The sequence below is a fragment of the Berghia stephanieae genome, chromosome 2, assembly GCF_034508935.2.
Source record: "Berghia stephanieae isolate SIO BIC M18660-M18661 chromosome 2, UCSD_Bste_1.3, whole genome shotgun sequence".
Classification (NCBI taxonomy): Eukaryota; Metazoa; Mollusca; class Gastropoda; order Nudibranchia; family Aeolidiidae; genus Berghia; species Berghia stephanieae.
Window position 1 is genome coordinate 94485440 of NC_088361.1, and position 18084 is coordinate 94503523.

Consider the following 18084-nt stretch of genomic DNA (forward strand, 5'->3'; position numbering starts at 1 on the left):
ACCACGAAAAACATTATTATTATAAGCTTTGGATTCTACCTTATATAGTCGCATTTTGATTTTGTGTGTACCATAAATTTCAATTTATAGCGATAGGTTTTCAATACTTTTATGGTCGTACATATTTCGACGTTTGGATTGGATTGAAGTGGTTTACATAGAGGCCATGCTCATGTTTTAACGTCCTCGTGCCTTGAAACCTTACACTTTAACAATTGTCCTTTTCCGGTGTAATCACCCACCGTGTTGACAGTGAAAACAACAAAGGAAACATGGTAATGATTCTTTCATCTTCTTCTGCTTTTAAAACAATTCAGTTTGTAGTTTTACATTTCAGATCCATTTCAGTGTTTTATACCTAATGAACCCATTTATAAATGTTACCAGGAGGTGGACTAACGACTGGCACTGGGGTCTGGGACTTGGGGGGGGGGGGGGGGGGGGGGGGGGGGGGGTCTCTCGTTTGTTCACTCACTTCAGACTTCAGACTTCAACAGTTTACAGTACAGTACAGCAGTCCAACTCCAACTACAACAGTACAGTGTTTGAGCTTGCTAGAGTTAGAGTTTGGACACTGATTTACTTATATTTTAACCAATTGACTCAATCTTTGAATTCATATATATGTGTCGTGTGTAGACTGTAGACCTGTAAATTCTCAGTCGATTAGTCATAGAAATCAATCAATCCGTCCACAAAGTTCACCAAAGTAAAATATTAATTAAGGCTGTCATTATTCCCAGACGCCTGTCTGGGGATAATAAAAATTCGTTATCCCCTGATAGGTGTCTGGGGATAACCAATTTTTGTTATCCCCAGACAGGTGTCTGGGGATAAAGAAATTTTGTTATCCCCAGACGCATGTAGCAAGTGGACAGAAAGATTTTATGCAAAATGTCAAACTAGGCGTGAAAAATACCAAATATTCTGGAAAAAATACTAGTGGTTGTGTCCCAAAACAGTTAATATATCAAGTGATATTTAACACAAGATGAAAGTGAAAGTATATAGTGATCAAATGTCAAATCCAGCTCTTTTAAAAAAATTATTTTAACGCGGTGGCTATTTTTACAGTCCCGTAAAGATGGTTCTTGGGGCTATTTTTACAGTCCCGTAAAGACGGCTCTCATGGCTATTTTTACGGCGTTGATGCGATTCTGTTCAATTATCCGCATAGTTATAGATTATCATCTTTTTGCAGTATTCACAAAACTTCACATATCATTTCTCCCGATATTTAGATGTACAGATCTAGAGGCGGTGAATGAAAGCAAAATTAATTTCATTTAACATATTTAGATAATATAATAATAATAATAATAATAATACACATTTATATAGCGCTCATTCTCGTGTAAAACACAAGCTCTGGGCACTTGATCTAAAGCTAAAACTAAAATTAACAAACAATTAATGTAAAGTCAATTCTCTTAGCGATTTTTACGGTACTGTCATTTTTATTACATATAATTTTTTTTTTTTTTTTTTGGCATAAGTTATGTTTACAGTACAGAACAGCCCGTTTTCTATCATCAGTGGGCAGGTTAGGTTGTATGTCTTGATTTTTTTTCTGTCAAACATACATAATATAGATCTATTATCAAACACTGAAAGTATATTTAGTTCCTGCTTGAGTCGACACCCCTCAAGATATAATACTTTACAGGTTGGCTTTTGTTTATACTTTACCAGTATAACCAGTCAGGAAGTACTAACGGTTTATACAATACTAAAAGACGTAGACGTCTAACATTCAGGGTGCAGTCTTCTCACGTGAGAGTGGGTTTGAATCCAATTTCAGAAAAGAGGCCGTTCACAAACCAATTGGACACATTTTGACCATAATTTTAGAACCCCCCCCCCCCCCCCCCCCCCCCCCCCCCAACCATATTGTGGACAAATGACTACCCCCCCCCCCCCCCCCCCCCCCCATGTGGATGTCCATGGTAAAGATGCACATTGCGAAACACCTCAGGCTTAAATATCGGTTTGGACGAATTCAATCCCTCGTGGGGGCGGGGACCTACACTCCTCTAAGCTTGGTGAGAAGTTGCCAGGCTTTGATACCAGTAAGAGGAGACACTGGGTAGCTGCGAATCTGCTTCGGTCGAGGAGCTGCCTAACAGCAAGTCAGTACGTTACATCGGTGGGGTCTAACTTCCTGTCCAATATGTCCACGCTGTGGGCAAGAACCCGAGACGGCAGAGCATCTAGTCGAAAGGTGTGTTGTGACGATGCTACCAGGCGGGTTTGCGACGGTGCACGAATGCGGACCGGACTTTGCTGATTGGGTCGATCGTCATAACATAATAGTGTGAACCATAAGAGGCTGCTACCTTGTGGTCAGACCAAGGTTGTGGTTGCCCTGGGTCAGACCCTCTGCCTCGGCTTTGAGGTACCACTAGGGAAAGAGATAGATAGAGAAAAAGAGAACGGAAAAAAGAGAGAGAGAGGAGAGAGAGAGGAGAGAGAGAGAGAGAGAGAGAGAGAGAGAGAGAGAGAGAGAGAGAGAGAAAGAGATTGGGAAAGAATGAAAGAAAGAGAGAGGGAGAGAGAGAGAGAAAATGAGAGATAGGGAAAGAAAGAAAGGGATAGAGAAAGAATGAAAGAAAGAGTGAGAGAGAGAGAGAAACAAAGAAAGAATGTAGAAAGACCGGGAGAGAGAGAGAGGCTGCTAACTAGCCGCACCTGAACGAAGTGAGTGAGAGTTTTGGAGCTAATGGCGTCTACTCAGCCAATCTGTTACTATTTATAAATCTATTACCGCAACGCCGTAAAAATAGCCACCAGAACCGTCTTTACGGGACCCTAGAAAGAGGAGAGCTAACGCGTCGTAGCTCCTCTTTCTAGGATGGGACTGTAAAAATAGCCCTGAGAACCATCTTTACGGGACTGTAAAAAAGCCCAGAGAACCATCTTTACGGGACTGTAAAAATAGCCACTGCGTTATTTTAAAGCAAATGGATCAATGAAATTTCTTTTGTTACTTTGATCTGAAAACGTCAAACTGGCAATTCGACTTTTTATTTTCAACCAGGAAGAAAGTTGTTAATCATCAAATCTGTTCATAGTCCACCAACCATTTAAATTTTCACTACCTACCTACCTGTTAACTTTATTGATATTCTCTTGTTTCTATAATTTGCTCATTCTGGCCACAATTTTGGGGATGACCGGGAATTATTTTTTATTTCGCGGACAAATTCCTAGGCCATGGTGTTGTTCGCCCCAAAGCCCAAAACCGACACCTGTTATTTTCCTGTCTTCTTCGCACAAGACAATATAATTTAGTATCACACGTCCACAAAACTAGATCCAACAACATATTTTTATTGGAATCAGAGATGAAAATAACTACCAAAACAAGGAAGCAAAAATGGTGGAAATATGTTTAGCTCATATATGAATTTAAGATATTCCGATAGCAGTGTGGATAGACAGCTCAGTGGGTTAGGCCACCTTTCATTTTACTCCTTTTAGCTGCACAGATTCGAACCAGTCGCGACCCCCCCCCCCCCCCCCCCCTCACACACACACTTTTTTTTTTTTTACTTTTTCTTTCTTTCTTCCCAATTGATGTTCATTGTTTTCACTTTTGTTCCGAGTTCCGAGCAAGAGTTTTTTTAATCAGTTGAATTTTTTATTTCTCCGATAATATTATTTCATTATTTAATTTGGTCTAGATCTATTATTGTTTTTGTTTTTTTTGTTTTGGTCAAAAGATAATAATAATGATAATAATAATAACAATTGTAATAATTGTTATTATTATTACTATTACCATCATAATCATTATTATATTATTATCAATAATAATATTATTTTTATTATTAATACTCTTATTATCATACTATTACTATTATTATTATTATTATTATTATTATTATTATTATTATTATTATTATTATTATTATTATTATTATTATTATTATCATCATTATTATTATTACTATATTATCATTATAATTGTTCTTCTTATTATTATTATTATTATTATTATTATTATTATTATTATTATTATTATTATTATATCTATCCTCTATCTGACCATTTGGTCGCTCTCTGAATATTTCTGTTTGTTTGCTTTTTAATTATTTATTCTTTTTAGACACCATTTGAGATCGGAGTCGGGACGAATATATTTGCTAGAAACTAGAAAAAAAAACAAGAGAGAGAGAGAGAGAGAGTTTAATCTTTAAAAAAAGAGGTGGGAGGAGGATGGATGGGACATTTATCCCTTTCAACGTTCTGTAAAAAGAAGACGGAATTTAATTTTTAAAAAAATTAAATTAAAAAGTGACGTTTCCAGGATTCGAACCCACACCGTCGATTCTGGTCAAACTTCCAGGGCAGACGACTAAACCATTCGGCCATGACACCCACTTCGAAGTCGACACATATTGTGTATATGTAGTAACAACTGATTTTAATGTTGGTTAATTTTATGTTTTTATAGATATTTTATTAACTTTCCTTATTTCTATGTGCATTTGGAAACATTCCATATTCTGGAATGTGGATAATTGTTTAAAAGAGCGGAGTTTCAAATATGCGTCTGGGGATAATGACAATTCGTTATCCCCAGACACGTGTCTGGGGATAACGAATTTTTATTATCCCCAGACAGGTGTCAAGGATAATCACAGCGATTAATTAATAAAATTTAAATTTAAAAAACGCAGTGATTATTCTCAGTTTGTCGGACATGTCTGCCAATAAAGAAGATTGATTATTGGCAGACAGTTTATACACATGCGTGTTTGTTATAGCCAGAATGGTTGATAATATTATTTCTTAGGTATATATTCATACAAAAATGGGCAAAATGCACAACATTTCAATCTTAAATAAATTTGCTTAATAAAATAGGAAAATCATGAGTAGATGATTCCATTCACTGTCATTATTATGCTTCAATCATGATGAACAAATGGAAATAAAATTCTGTACATGTCACTTCAATGAGTTCACGCGGGTGATCTATCTAAAATTAGATTGACGCGTTTGCTGTGGTCGATGAATGGAATCATTAACTCACTATTAGTGTGAGTATTAGCATGATGGTGTCGTTTTAAACGTTTTCTATCCTTTGCTTTGTCATTGTTATTATTATTATTATTATTATTATTATTATTGCTCTCTCTCTCATGATTTTGTTTTATTTCAGCCCCAGAACGAGTACATTGAGCTTCATACGAAGCGACATGGAAGACGTTTGGATTATGAGGAAAGAAAGTGAGTATATTATGTATAATTCAGCTCAAACACAATAAAGTCTCTCTGACTCTTTGTGTGTTTTTGTCATTGGATCTGATATGAACCTAAAGATTAGAAAACATTTAGATTGACAGAGATAAGAAATTCGCTTCATAGAAAACTCATAAATTCGAGTGTATAGAGTATGTATGTACTTTATATCATTGCGGCTATGAATTTGTTAGCTATGGTTATATCAATTAAATCACCTTGGCCTCATACTGACGTGGTGAGTGCAACACAGAAGTATCTTTGGACCCCGGGGTCTGGAGGAGGTTGTCTCTCCCTAGCTCACTTTCTGACAACTGATTCCATTCCATTCTCCCCTTGGAAGAAATATTTCAAATTTGGAGATGAATAAAGAAAATTTTATTCCTGTTTATATTTTTGACAGCCCCGTATTAAGTCATATTATTCTTTTAATTTAATTTATTTTCTACATTCATTTCATGATCAATATCTCAACAAGCAACATGATTTAAAATTAAGGGATATTTGAATTTATTTTTTGTTTTTTTCTTTTTCAGGAGGAAGAAAGAGGCTAGAAAGCCTCATGAAATGGCAGAAAAGGCAAAGAAACTTAGGGGTATTAAGGCAAAGATTTTCAACAAAAAGAGGCATTCAGAGAAGATACAGATGAAAAAGACGTAAGTATTTGGCGTTTATTGGAAAAACAACATATAGCTGTTTTATTGACCATTATGGTCTGTCTCTCTCTCTCTCTCTCTCTCTCTCTCTCTCTTTTGATTTCAGTGATATTAGACCATCCCTCACGTTATTTTTTAAAATTTTTAAAAATGCTATCTACTGTTTGATGATTCCAGATTAGTTATGTTCTTTACTTGAATCCTCGATTAATTGGCTCTTTCACCAAGCAACAGATGGCGTATTATTTATTAGAAATGTATGTTCACTTCGCTGAATCTTGTTTCATTAACCATTGCTTTTTTTTTCCTTCAATTTTCTATTTTTCAGTATTAAAATGCATGAAGAAAGAAATACCAAGCAGAAGACAACAGACAAAGATTCTAAGTATGGTAACCCAACATACTTGCTTGAGAGAGAGAACCAAATGAGAGGAAAAGTGTTATCCAACTCCATTAAACAAAAGAGGAAAGAAAAGGCGGTATGTTTCTCATTTGTATTTGTAATTTATTCTCTTTGTGTTTATATATACAAGTTGGTATGGTTGACCACAGTGAAAGGTGAGCTGACCATCCTGGTAGATTAATTGTCTGTGGTCAAATACTATGGAAATTTTATTTACCTACATTGCTATTGGACATATTTCTTTTTCAAATTAATTTTCTTCATTTGTGTGGCTTTTGCATGTTTCGTTTTTGTTTTATTTCTTTTCTTAATTTTTGTTTGTTTGTTTTTTTGTTGTTTTTTTTTTAAAGAGAATTTCATGTTGTAAAAATTGCTTTTATAGGTGTCATTGTGATCCAGATGATGGAAAAGTGAAAGTTCAAATATTAGCCCCTCAAGAATTTTCTTTTCTTTCTTCTTGATAAACCAAAAACAGTTTTGGTCAAGTCTCCTATTAATATTCCTGGCTCTAAATCCAATTTACATCATCAAACCGTCCCAACACAATATACCGTTTTGAGGCAATGGGTCACCTTTACTATTGTCTCCGATTTTCGTTTGCCAGTCATAAAAGAACATTAATATGAATGTCCTGCTAATTTATTTATTTTTAAAAATATTTTTTTAATTCCAGGGTAAATGGGATGTTCCAATTCCCAAAGTGAAAGGTGTCTCAGAGGCTGACGTTTTCAAAGTTTTGAAAAGTGGAAAGACGAGGAGTAAGTATAATTATATAGCAATATTTGGTAGATATTCTTCTTATGTAACTGTCTTCTCAGACATTTTAATTGTATTGGATGAAAAAAAAAAAGTATGTCTTTAGATTGAAGGAAGAGGATGTCACTCAGTTGTGTGATTAGTTCTCACTAAAATTCCTCTTTTTTTTTTTTAAATCTGAAATCGTCAATTTGTACAAGTTACAATTTTTTCATGATATTGTCGTTTTTATCTCTTTTCTTTTTGGTGGCCGAGTTTTGCTTAATTTACTCAAAACAGGCAATTACTCATGGTGGCAGCATGACACAGGGTTTGGTCTTTGATTTGACCCATAAGGCACCGAGTTCGATTCCTCCTGCCACTCCCTTTATGTTCTTGAACAAGTCACTTCGTCCTGCCCGGGTATTCCAGTCTTCCCTTGGAATTTACTCTGAAGTAAAATTTCCAGGGATTTTTTTGGTGTGTTTTTAGAAAATAATTTTTATTTATTTATTTATTTTTTTTGCAGGCCAAAGATTCCTCTTGGTTCATGTTTACAATGTTTAGAAACTGCCTTTCAGTTTTTGTCATATTTATCCTTATTTGACCGAATAGCAGTTTCTTTTTATTTTTCATTTTTTAATATATCATTTGTCTCTTTCTTTCCCAGGAAAAGCTTGGAAAAGAATGGTTACCAAGGTCACATTTGTTGGAGAAGGATTCACGAGAAAGCCTGCAAAATTTGAAAGATTTATCAGGCCAATGGTAGATGCATTTTTTCATTATTATTTTTTTTTTCACCTTTGTAAGATTGTATGCTTTTTATCTCAGATTGTACATTTTTTAATGAGAGTCAGCCCTGATATAGGGATTGAGATAAGAGTTCTGGTATTTAATGATAAACAAAATGGCTTGGACTTTCTTTTAAAAAAGCAAAAGATAGTCAACATACGATATTGAAAAATTATGGTATGGGTTACGTGTCCTTAAACCTGCCCATTTATTATTATTTTCAGGGTCTCCGATTCAAAAAGGCAAATGTCACACATCCTGAACTCAAAGCATCCTTTTATCTTCCCATCCTACGAGTCAAGAAAAACCCAAGTTCTACCATGTACACAAGTTTAGGGGTTATTACAAAAGGAACAATTATAGAGGTGAGTGACTTGTAGTTCCAACTTCTAAGTTATGGAAGCTTAAGGTTTTATTGCCATTGTTAGTATTCATGATATGTCATGTTCACAGCGTTACCGACTCCCGTTTTTACCCGTGATGGTCCGGTTTTCTTAAGATTAAAAAGAATAAATTTTTACCTTGTTGATTTAGTGGTGTTTGCATGGGTAACATGATAAATTTTGGTTTTAAAATGTTGTTTATGTCAAATATACATTGGATCTTATAGTCAATGCTGATGGTTTTCTTCGGATCTGCGGAAATAAGTGATATTCGAGTTAAAGGAGATATTTTCTCCTTTTAAAGAAAAATACATTCCCCCACAATCAATGTATTGGCAGTGAGAGTTTATGTGTGTTGATGCATACAGGTGCATTTTACACTCTTCAGAAGTTAGCTAGAGTAACAATGATAATTTATCAATTGCTTGAAAGGTGGGGATTAATGCAGTAAAAATGGGGCTTATAAGCAAGTGTTCCAAATTTTCCTCCTTTTTCACTTTTTGTCAACATCAGCATTGCATAATTAAGACTTTCAATCCTTAATGTCTCATTTAAATGATTGGGATTGATAATGTATTAATTCTACAAACTAGGGGAGTAGGGCATTGTAAAATTAAGGCAAGTCTATGGTTAAATAGCTTTCAAAGATGGTATTGATATGTTGATCGTTATTTGTGTTCTAATTAAAACAGTTTGTTCAAATACGGGGAGCATTTAATGGTGTTTTTTTTAAGCCAACTAGTCCAATAACAATAGTGTTTGTTATGAAATTTTTTGTCAACAATATTGGAGGGATTGATACTAGCTGTCTTTGGGTTAAAAGAAAAAAAAACTACTACTTGACTGTTATTATGGGTCAGCAATTAGTCAATATCAAGGATTTTTGTCTAGATATTGTGTACATAATGCCTAATGACGACCCTCTGATTAGAGAAAATTTTATTCTTCACGATGTGGACTTTTAAAAAAATTGTTCTGTTTTTGAATCTGTATTGCCTGTTATGGTTTATTATTATAATTAATGCTTTTCCCCAGGTTAATATCAGTGAATTAGGTCTTGTAACTCAAAGTGGTAAAGTCGTTTGGGGTAAGTTGAACACAGAAGTTTTTACTCTTTCTCTCTCTATCCATCCTATCTCTCTCCAGAAAACAAAAAAAAAAAGATTTGAGTTTTTATATCGCGCAATATCCTTTAAACATGCTCAAAGTGGTCTCTGGCCAACAGCAATACTTAACCTGGGAGATGAGACATGACGCCTTTTAGGGGATATTACAATTATTTTTCAGACAGAGACAACGCAGTTAACGGCCAGGTACTCATTTTACACCTGAGTGTAGTGAGAGAGTATAAGTAAAGAGTCTTTTCCAAGGACTCAACTATGCGCCTTTCAAAGTGGGACTCGAACCCAGGACCATCCAATCCAAAGGCGAGTGTCATCCACAAGACCACATACATAGCCCCTAGCAGAGAAAAGCAAATTGTATAAATTATGTCACTTCATACTTGGATTAAAAAAACTTTTTTTATCAAAATAAATAGCAACAGATTTACGAACAAGTTTGATAAATGGATCCAAATGAGATAGTATAGCGAATCTTTACTGAATACATTCTCACTTGGAAATGACTCTTAAGATATTGCCATATGGGTTTTTTCATCATTATCCAATGTGTGGGCCTGGGATGGCTGAAGCCGTTTAGGTACTGGTTTGGGTCGCCAATTAGTTTGTATTAAACGGGGTGAGCCATTCAATGCACCCGTGCAGGGTTGTCATCCAGGCTGGTCTTGTGGCAGTCCTTTAGAATTAACGCCTTTAATATAAAAACCCGTGTTTTTTTCTTTTTTAATTGTGTATCATATCGACTTGCTGTCTTGAGATAACCTGAGTTTGTAATCTTTGATTATGCTCATTTTAGCTTTATTTTACAACAATATTTTATTTATGACACTTGTGATCAATGTTTTGTAATATAAAGTGGCATTGGTGACCAATAAATTGTGGTTAAGTCCATATAAAATTTCAATATATTAAAAAAATTAAGTTGTTTCTTCAATTTTAAACGGACTTATTGATGGAATAAAAAGTTTTTTAAAAAATAATCTAGCTCTGGCGTGAGCTAAAAATTGGTTCTTTTTTTAGTTGAGGGACCAATTTTTTGAAGCACACCTTTAAGTTTGTTTTTGCATATATACCCCATTGAAAAGGTAAAATTAGACTTAGGTTGTCTGCCGAAATGAATTAAACCCTATACATTTTTGCAATATTTAGTCACTTTTTAAAAAAATTTGGTTTTATCTGTTAAAAATTTTTTAATGTAAGATTTTAAATGTTTTACTCTTTTCTCTCTATCTTTTGTCCTTTCAGGTAAATATGCCCAGGTGACCAATAATCCAGAAAATGATGGTTGTATTAATGCGGTATTACTAGTGTAATCTCAAAATCTCGGGGGGGGGGGGGGGGGGGGGGTGCCTTGTTATGTATTTATATATTTGAAAAATGAAAAAAAAATCGCAAAATTTATAATTTTGTTGTGTTTTCTTTTTCTTTGTTTTTTTTGCTTTTGATCTGGGAATTGTGTTTTACTTTTGTACTTTCTCGCTTATGTATGTGTTTTTGTTTTTAAGGGTTTTACGGCGCTTGGAACACATTTAGGTCATATCAGCGCCAGTAAAAAGGAAGAAGATGGGATAGTAAAAAGTAGAATTACAATTAAAGCACCCAAGAGAAAGTAAGACATAGGGGAACTGGGTACAAATAGGGATCAGATGTAGATTCTCCAAGAGCATACCACCCATGTACTTAGTCTTGAGTATCTTTACTCACATTCTCTCACCTTACTCAGGTGAAAAATGAATACCTGGCCGTTAACAGTATTGTCTCTGTTCGAAAATATTGCAATATCGCCTAATTGGCGTCATGTCTCATCCTACTTATTAAGTGTTGCTGTTGGCAAAGACCCCTTGTAAAGTACTTTGAGCATGCTTAGTGGATAATGTGCTCTATAAATACTCTAGGTTTTTTGGGTTTTAAAAAAAATTGTTCTCGTTGATCCACATTTCATCATATCCCAGTGGTGTTGATATATCCACCTGACACTCTTTAATGATAACTCGTAAACTTGCATTGCATATGACAGCAGCGATGTGAAGCTTTCATATAATTAGCATCAAGTTGCCCTACGGTTAAGTGTTATTGGGTGGAATAAGGGGGGGGGGGGAATGGAAATGAATTCAGATTAGTTTCTTTTTCCTTTTTAATTTGATTTTTTTTTTTTTTCATCATAATATCAAAATAAGAATGGAAAGACATTGAGCATTTTGTTTTTAAAAATATAAACATCGACATTAATGTGACTTAAATATAATTAACCAATACAAAAAATAAAAACGTTGTTTCAACCCTTGGCCATCCTCAAAAGACAGACAACCATGAAATCAATCACATTTTAATAATAAAATTAACTGGGAGAGATGTAAAGATACACACACACATAATATTATATATATTATATATATATATATATATATATATATATATATATATATATATATATATATATATATATATATATATATCTATTTTTTTTTTTTTAATATATATTATTCTTTTTTTTTTTTAATATATATTATATAGGGAGAAGTGGAGACCAGAAGAATAAAATATAGGCAGATCATGAGAGCAGGTGATTAAAATGACAGAGGAATTAATAAACCGTAGTGACAATGATTCTCTCACTCTGTTTTTATTTGATTTTAAGGGTTTTACTGGCAACACATTTAGGTTATATCAGCGCCATGAAAAAGGAAGAAAATGGGATAGTTAAAAGTAGAATTACAATTAAAGCACCCAAGAGAAAGTAAGACATAGGGGAACTGGGTACAAATAGGGATCAGATGTAGATTCTCCAAGAGCATACCACCCATGTACTTAGTCTTGAGATCACTGATATGTCTCATCCGGACACAAGCACTAAATCCAACAAAGAGGAAAACACTCAAATGCTTACATTATACATTCAAAATAACAAATATAATAATACATAACAGTAACAGAGAGATGATTTACAAGGAAAAAAGTCAAAACAATAACTATGCATTTGACTGTTTCCCTCCTAGCCAGGGCCAGGACAAAACCAAGTAATCTCATTCCAAGACAAAGACAGAAAGCATATTGGAAAACATACATATAAGGGGATAGAAGACACAGTGTGTACCTCCCTGCCCACTATGGGAGGTCAGGAACCCCACCCAGTCTCTCACTCTCATGGATAAGTTTTAAAAATAATATGATATAATGATGTAATGATAAAAATCTTCACATGATTTAAAAAACAATAGACATCATTGTTCTTTTCCATCATTAAATCAATTTAGTCAAACACAGGATAAAATTGGTGCTTATTTTGTAAAATGCATATGCCATCAAAAACCCGTTATATAGCTGAACTTTCAGAATACAGAGCAAACTTTCGATAACACCCTAAATACCCACATAGCTCCTGGCTCCGTTTTTTATTTATTTTTTTTTTTTTGCTATTTGTTGTTAGTTTACAAAAACCTTAATAAATTGACATATATTTTAGTCAAAACCCTATTAAACGAAATTTAGTGGGGGGTTTTCTACCAATGTGATGCTTTAAGTAGTCCTTCAGAGCCATTAGGCCCATGATTTATCCCAGTTTCTATAGTGTGGAACAGACAATAACAATTGCTTGCATCCTTTAGATAGGACTCTAGTCTATTGCAAATTACTTTCTACCAGATGTAACAGACCCAGCTATCAAATCACTACAGAGGTGTCAAGAAAAAATATAATGTCAATTTTGGGGATATGATAAAAAGTTAAGGATAATTTGTACCTCTATTAATTGAATATATTTTTACCATCAGACTAAACCAAGTCTTGTATTAAACAAAGAAACAATCTGTAACAGCACAGAATTGACATATGTTAAAAATTAATTCATGCATTGTAATTGTAAGATTACATTGCATTCATTTTGCGATTAACACGTCCATATGCTTTGTCAAAATGTAAATGAGATCAATCATCAATTAGTCATACCCTTGAATAAAACAAAGGCCGTGCTTATTTTCTGTACAGTAAGCACTGGATTCTTGCATACTCTAGGGAGGAGCTAGAGTATAAAGCGTGTTAGAATTTGTGTGTGGGGAAAATACGATGTTCATAGGAAGTAATGACTTATATAAATAATACATTATGGTCACCCAGCTCCTGTGTGCCGTATTGCACAGAGTGCTAGAATCCAGCGAGTATTGTAACCTGGACTTGATTACATCATTTACCCAGAATTACATCAAATTTCCATTGTGATTAGTGTTCTTGGTAATGTATTCAATACGCCTTGCAGTCCAGTCTGCCTCAATTTGCAAACCTTTGTTTTTGTAAAATTCCAGTAATGCCTCGTATCTGTCACATGTATTGAAACCAACCAGTGTTTGTAGTTTGTGTAAATCCACAGGACACAACATCATTGGTTGGCTAAAGTCCTCTTGTAAATGGCCTGTAAATGAAAGATAAACACTTTGTTCATTGTCACATGCTTTTGAAGAGATTTTCTCTGGATGATGATGATGATGGGAATAATGATAATAATAATCAGTGCTGATCGTTTTCCTGGGATCAGTGGAAATCCGCAGTTTTGAAGTGAAAGGAGGAATTTCATCCTTTTTAAAAAAGATTACCTTCTCTTTCCTCCCACCCACTGCCCCCCCCCCCCCCCCCCCCCCCTTCCCAAATCAATGTAGGTCTTGGCCGTGAGAGAGTTGATGTGTACATACAGAGTTGACATACAGGTGCAATTTTTAATGCAGTAAAAATGGGGTTCCTCCTTTTTCACTTTTTGTTACCATCAGCACTGAATTAATAATAATAATAATATGGTTTTCATTGGAATTGCCCAGTTCACATAATAGTCGGGTTGTATAAGAAAACAATTATTTCTTGCTTATAATTTTCTAGGTCGTATCATCCTGCCACGATCCCTGTTTTAAGCAGGTGCTGCACAAAAGAATTCATTTGGTCATGATGGTTGGAATAGTTTTGAAAGGCATTTTTCAAGTTACAGATTGATAGAGACGAGGGTGATGGGTCACATATATCACTTGCTTATTTACCTGATCCATTCATACAGCAACCAAAATAGATGCAATGGGCTATGCCAAGCAGGTGACAAATTTCATGGACTAAAAGTTTGCAGCTTCTTTGGAGCATGAGTCGAGTTTTCAACTCTGGTGTCACATTTTTCATCCTTTCTATTTCATACCTGATGACAAGATATTTACACGTTATGAAACACTTTCTGTTTTAAGAAATATTGACTTAGCATCAATGTTTCTATAATAACAAAACAAATACAAAATAACAATAGGACAATATGAATTTAACAAATATGCTCTTGTTTAGTTATGGTAATTAGAATGCTGTATATATATATAGTATGCGCTTGGCTAAGAAGCTCACAACATTGCCACCTGGAAGTTTAACCGATCAACATTCAAAACTATGTGTAACCTTAAACGTTTATAGTCTGGTTAATACAGTTCAGTGAGAATTACCCATAAACGCAGATGGCAAAAAACAATAAAAAACACCCGAATGCCGTCATCTTCATTCTATCTATATAATATAGGAGAAAATTTACACAGAAGTTAGAAGCCTTGATGTAACAGACCTGTTGTGTAACTGACCACTTCCAGCAGAAATTTCACAAACAAGTCTCACAAATATCGCCCTTCTCAGGAAACCCTAGAGACCTAAACAACCGCATCACAACAACTGAAGTTAGAAATAGCATAAAGTGCCTAAACAATAACAGATCCCCAGGCGAAGATGAAATTCCTGCTGAATTGCTGAAATGCGGTACCCTCTCCCTGGATCTGAGCATTGCAAACATAATGAACAAAACATTCTCAACACACAAAGACTGGGACATAAACAGCGGTGTCCTAATTACAATACAAAAACCAGGAAAAACGAAAGGACCCGTAAACAACCTGCGCCCAATAACATTACTGAATACCATAAGAAAAACACTGTCAACTATTGTCCTCAACAGAATTAGACTGAAAATAGAAAAATATCTATCACATAGCCAAAGCGGGTTTCGCCAAGACCGAAGCACATCGGACGTTGTATGGACACATAAATGGTTGGCAGCAAAGGCACTCAAAGAAAACATATCCATAACAATAACCGGAATCGATATGTCCGCAGCCTTTGATACGATCGACAGAGGAAAACTTTTGGAGATATTAACAGAAATAGTAGACGAAGACGAGCTCCGAATAATCCGATTTCTCCTCAGCAACACAAAGATACAACCAAGGATATAAGGGGCCACAAAACACGCAGTTCGAAAGTAACATCGGGACCCCCCAAGGAGATAGTCTGAGCCCGATTCTGTTCACAATATACTTAGAACACGCTCTGAAAGAAGCCATTGGGTTTGGAACAAAGCAAGAATCAGTTCCTATTGAGTACACCGATGATGTTTTTGTTTTTTAGTTGTTTTTTTTTGTTTTTGTTTTTTATTTATTTCATTTTTTAAATTTATTTTTTTTTTTTGGGGGGGGGGGGGGGGGGGGTGGGTGCGATTTCACATAAAGTTGGGACCAAAGTCCTCCTCACTCAAAAGCTCAGATCTGATTCTCATATTAAAATAAAGTTATCAAGCAACATCAGAATATCTTGAGCCAGAATTTGGTAACATACTAGTAATAATAATAACATAAGACTTTCACTATCCTATACAAACTCACCAAAACTCTTGTGAAAATCTCAAAGCAGGGTCATATCTCAGAAGGCTGAAGATGGCCACACGTTCGTTACCACTGGCCATTCCTGCAACAAAGAGGTCGCTGTCATCACCATACAAGTCGTACTCAGTCAGGGCTATGAGACACAGAGCATCATCAGGAATAGCAAAACGTAGTTTTGGTAATATGGAGTCCACTCGGATTTGGAGATGTCCTGTGCTGTTATTGTGTCTGGTAATTGACCAAAAAATAAATAACTCAACTCTCATAATCACAAGTCATAAAGTACCTACACTTATTTTTAAAACCTCTTTCTGATTTTCTTTCCTACTCATGAGTTTGAATTATAAAATTGTTACAAAATATGTAATGGGTGATCCAACACTACAGCTGGATGCAAAAAGTGTAAAAAATCTTTTAATTTTTTTAAAAGATCTGAAAATCTTTATTGATATAGATACACACCTAGCATAAGCTGAAAAAGTGTCAAGTGTGAAATGAAAAATGTTGTTTCAGTCGACAGTTTCAAGGTTATGCTTGAAAAAGCGTCAATCATTTTTACAATATTAAAATTATAATTTTATTTAATCACAGGTCGATTGGTCTTAATAACCATTCACATGATATGATAAGAATAAAAGTGCATATGAAATTACAGTGGTAAAAAAAGGATATGAATAGATGAAAATGGAAAAAGATCACAAAAGTTTGCGATATAAATAAATCCATTACTGGTGGCACGTATCTCCTCATAAAGCTATACAATAGCTAGAAATGTTACCATCAAATAGACAAGATTGAAATAAAATCGACTGTATTCATATTATCAAAAGAACATGGAGAAAGTTTCTCCTGATGAAGTTGGAAATGATTTTTGTGGTTTTAGATCCCAAACTGAAATTGAGGGATACAGACACACATTTTAAAAAGATATTTAAAAGAAAAATCAAATAAAATCAAGCAGCTGAAATAAAGGCTATCAACCCAGTAAGAAGTAAAGATTTATAAATTTATGACTGTTGAGTCTGTTACATATAACTCAGACAATTATAATGAAAAGGATACCGTACTCGCTGGTTCCAGAACGTTCTGAAATGAAGTCAAAAATGAGTTTGCCGAAATCTGTTTCTCATGTGAGAGGTTACTATTTATTATGTAGATAAAATTCATTCACCCGGGTCCAGCGTGCTGCATTGCATAGTATACTGCAATTCAGCTTGATCGAATCCAGCGAGTACTGTATTTAACCACTTAAATCAGGGACAAACAAAATTTTGAACCTTGTTTGAAGGTGGCTATAACGAATCCTCGATGTCGATCTACCAGTAGGCTTAGAGGTTGGATTTTCAATAAATTTCAAACTCCCGTCTACTTCCTTTATCTCTAAGCTGCTCAATGTCTGGACCGGTAAACAGAGGAACTTGGATGTGTAATCCACCAACTCGTCAAATGACATGCCACAGAAATCTCCAAGCTTGGCAATGCAGATCTTGCCATCAGGGTATCTTTCAGACAGTGTTTTCCCATTTGAAACAAACTTTTGTCTCATAAATTTGTGTTTTCTGTTAGAAAACCAAGGATTCTCTTTCAAATATTGCCTGGAAAATATGAAAAAAAAAGATTATATTTATCAGTAACATTGACATTTTCTTTGATTGGTAAACATCATAGAATAAGAACCAGAAAATCAAAACGTTCCAATTGCTGTAAACCAAGACTATAGAGTAAATGCATCTCTCTCACCTATAGGGATTCAGTTTAATGTGCCCATAGGAATTTAGAAATATATATAAGAAAAAAAAATGATGATGAAATTTTGAACCATGAACATTCTCTCTTCCTTTAAAAAAAATATGGAGAGAAGGTAGGACAAATTTCAGAAGACTTAATATTAATTACTATCAATATTATTATTAACAAAAACAAATGATCTCTGCGCCTGGGTGTAAATCCATAAAAATGTACACATCCAAGAATACCCATTTAAAAGTGTGTTTCTAGTAGATTACCTGAAGCTCTGACCTTCTTCTACATACTGTGCCAGCCAGTCATCGATGGAAGTTGGAGGTGGAATAGATTGAAAAAATT

At 34.7% G+C, this 18084-nt stretch overlaps 2 protein-coding genes across 2 annotated transcripts in view; one reads left to right on the plus strand and one right to left on the minus strand.

The window, feature by feature from the left end:
- Window positions 1-142: 142 nt before the first annotated feature.
- Window positions 143-10658, plus strand: LOC144965908 (ribosome biogenesis protein NSA2 homolog). The gene is made up of 9 exons (XM_078901753.1): window positions 143-275; window positions 5168-5235; window positions 5784-5903; window positions 6232-6382; window positions 6980-7064; window positions 7712-7806; window positions 8058-8198; window positions 9252-9303; window positions 10583-10658. Exons 1-9 carry the CDS (start codon window positions 273-275, stop codon window positions 10648-10650), a joined length of 783 nt encoding a protein of 260 aa, XP_078757879.1. The 5' UTR covers window positions 143-272; the 3' UTR covers window positions 10651-10658.
- A 2067-nt stretch (window positions 10659-12725) lies between these two features.
- The window catches only part of LOC144965910 (archaemetzincin-2-like), a 6513-nt gene continuing 1154 nt past the window's right edge, over window positions 12726-18084 (minus strand). Inside the window, exons 2-6 of the mRNA XM_078901758.1 lie at window positions 18006-18084; window positions 17277-17594; window positions 16000-16227; window positions 14356-14504; window positions 12726-13742 (exon numbers count right to left, since the gene is read on the minus strand). The exon at window positions 18006-18084 is cut by the window's right edge and continues 203 nt beyond it. Coding sequence (XP_078757884.1) covers window positions 13531-13742; window positions 14356-14504; window positions 16000-16227; window positions 17277-17594; window positions 18006-18084 — 986 coding nt within the window. The 3' untranslated portion in view covers window positions 12726-13530. The remainder of the gene's footprint in view (window positions 13743-14355; window positions 14505-15999; window positions 16228-17276; window positions 17595-18005) is intronic.

Bases quoted from the DNA above. Each gene is read 5' to 3' on its own strand.
- LOC144965908 (XM_078901753.1), top strand. The intron at 7,807-8,057 runs GTAGATGCATTT...TATTATTTTCAG, and splicing joins AAAGATTTATCAGGCCAATG to GGTCTCCGATTCAAAAAGGC. The intron at 9,304-10,582 runs GTAAGTTGAACA...TTGTCCTTTCAG, and splicing joins AAGTGGTAAAGTCGTTTGGG to GTAAATATGCCCAGGTGACC.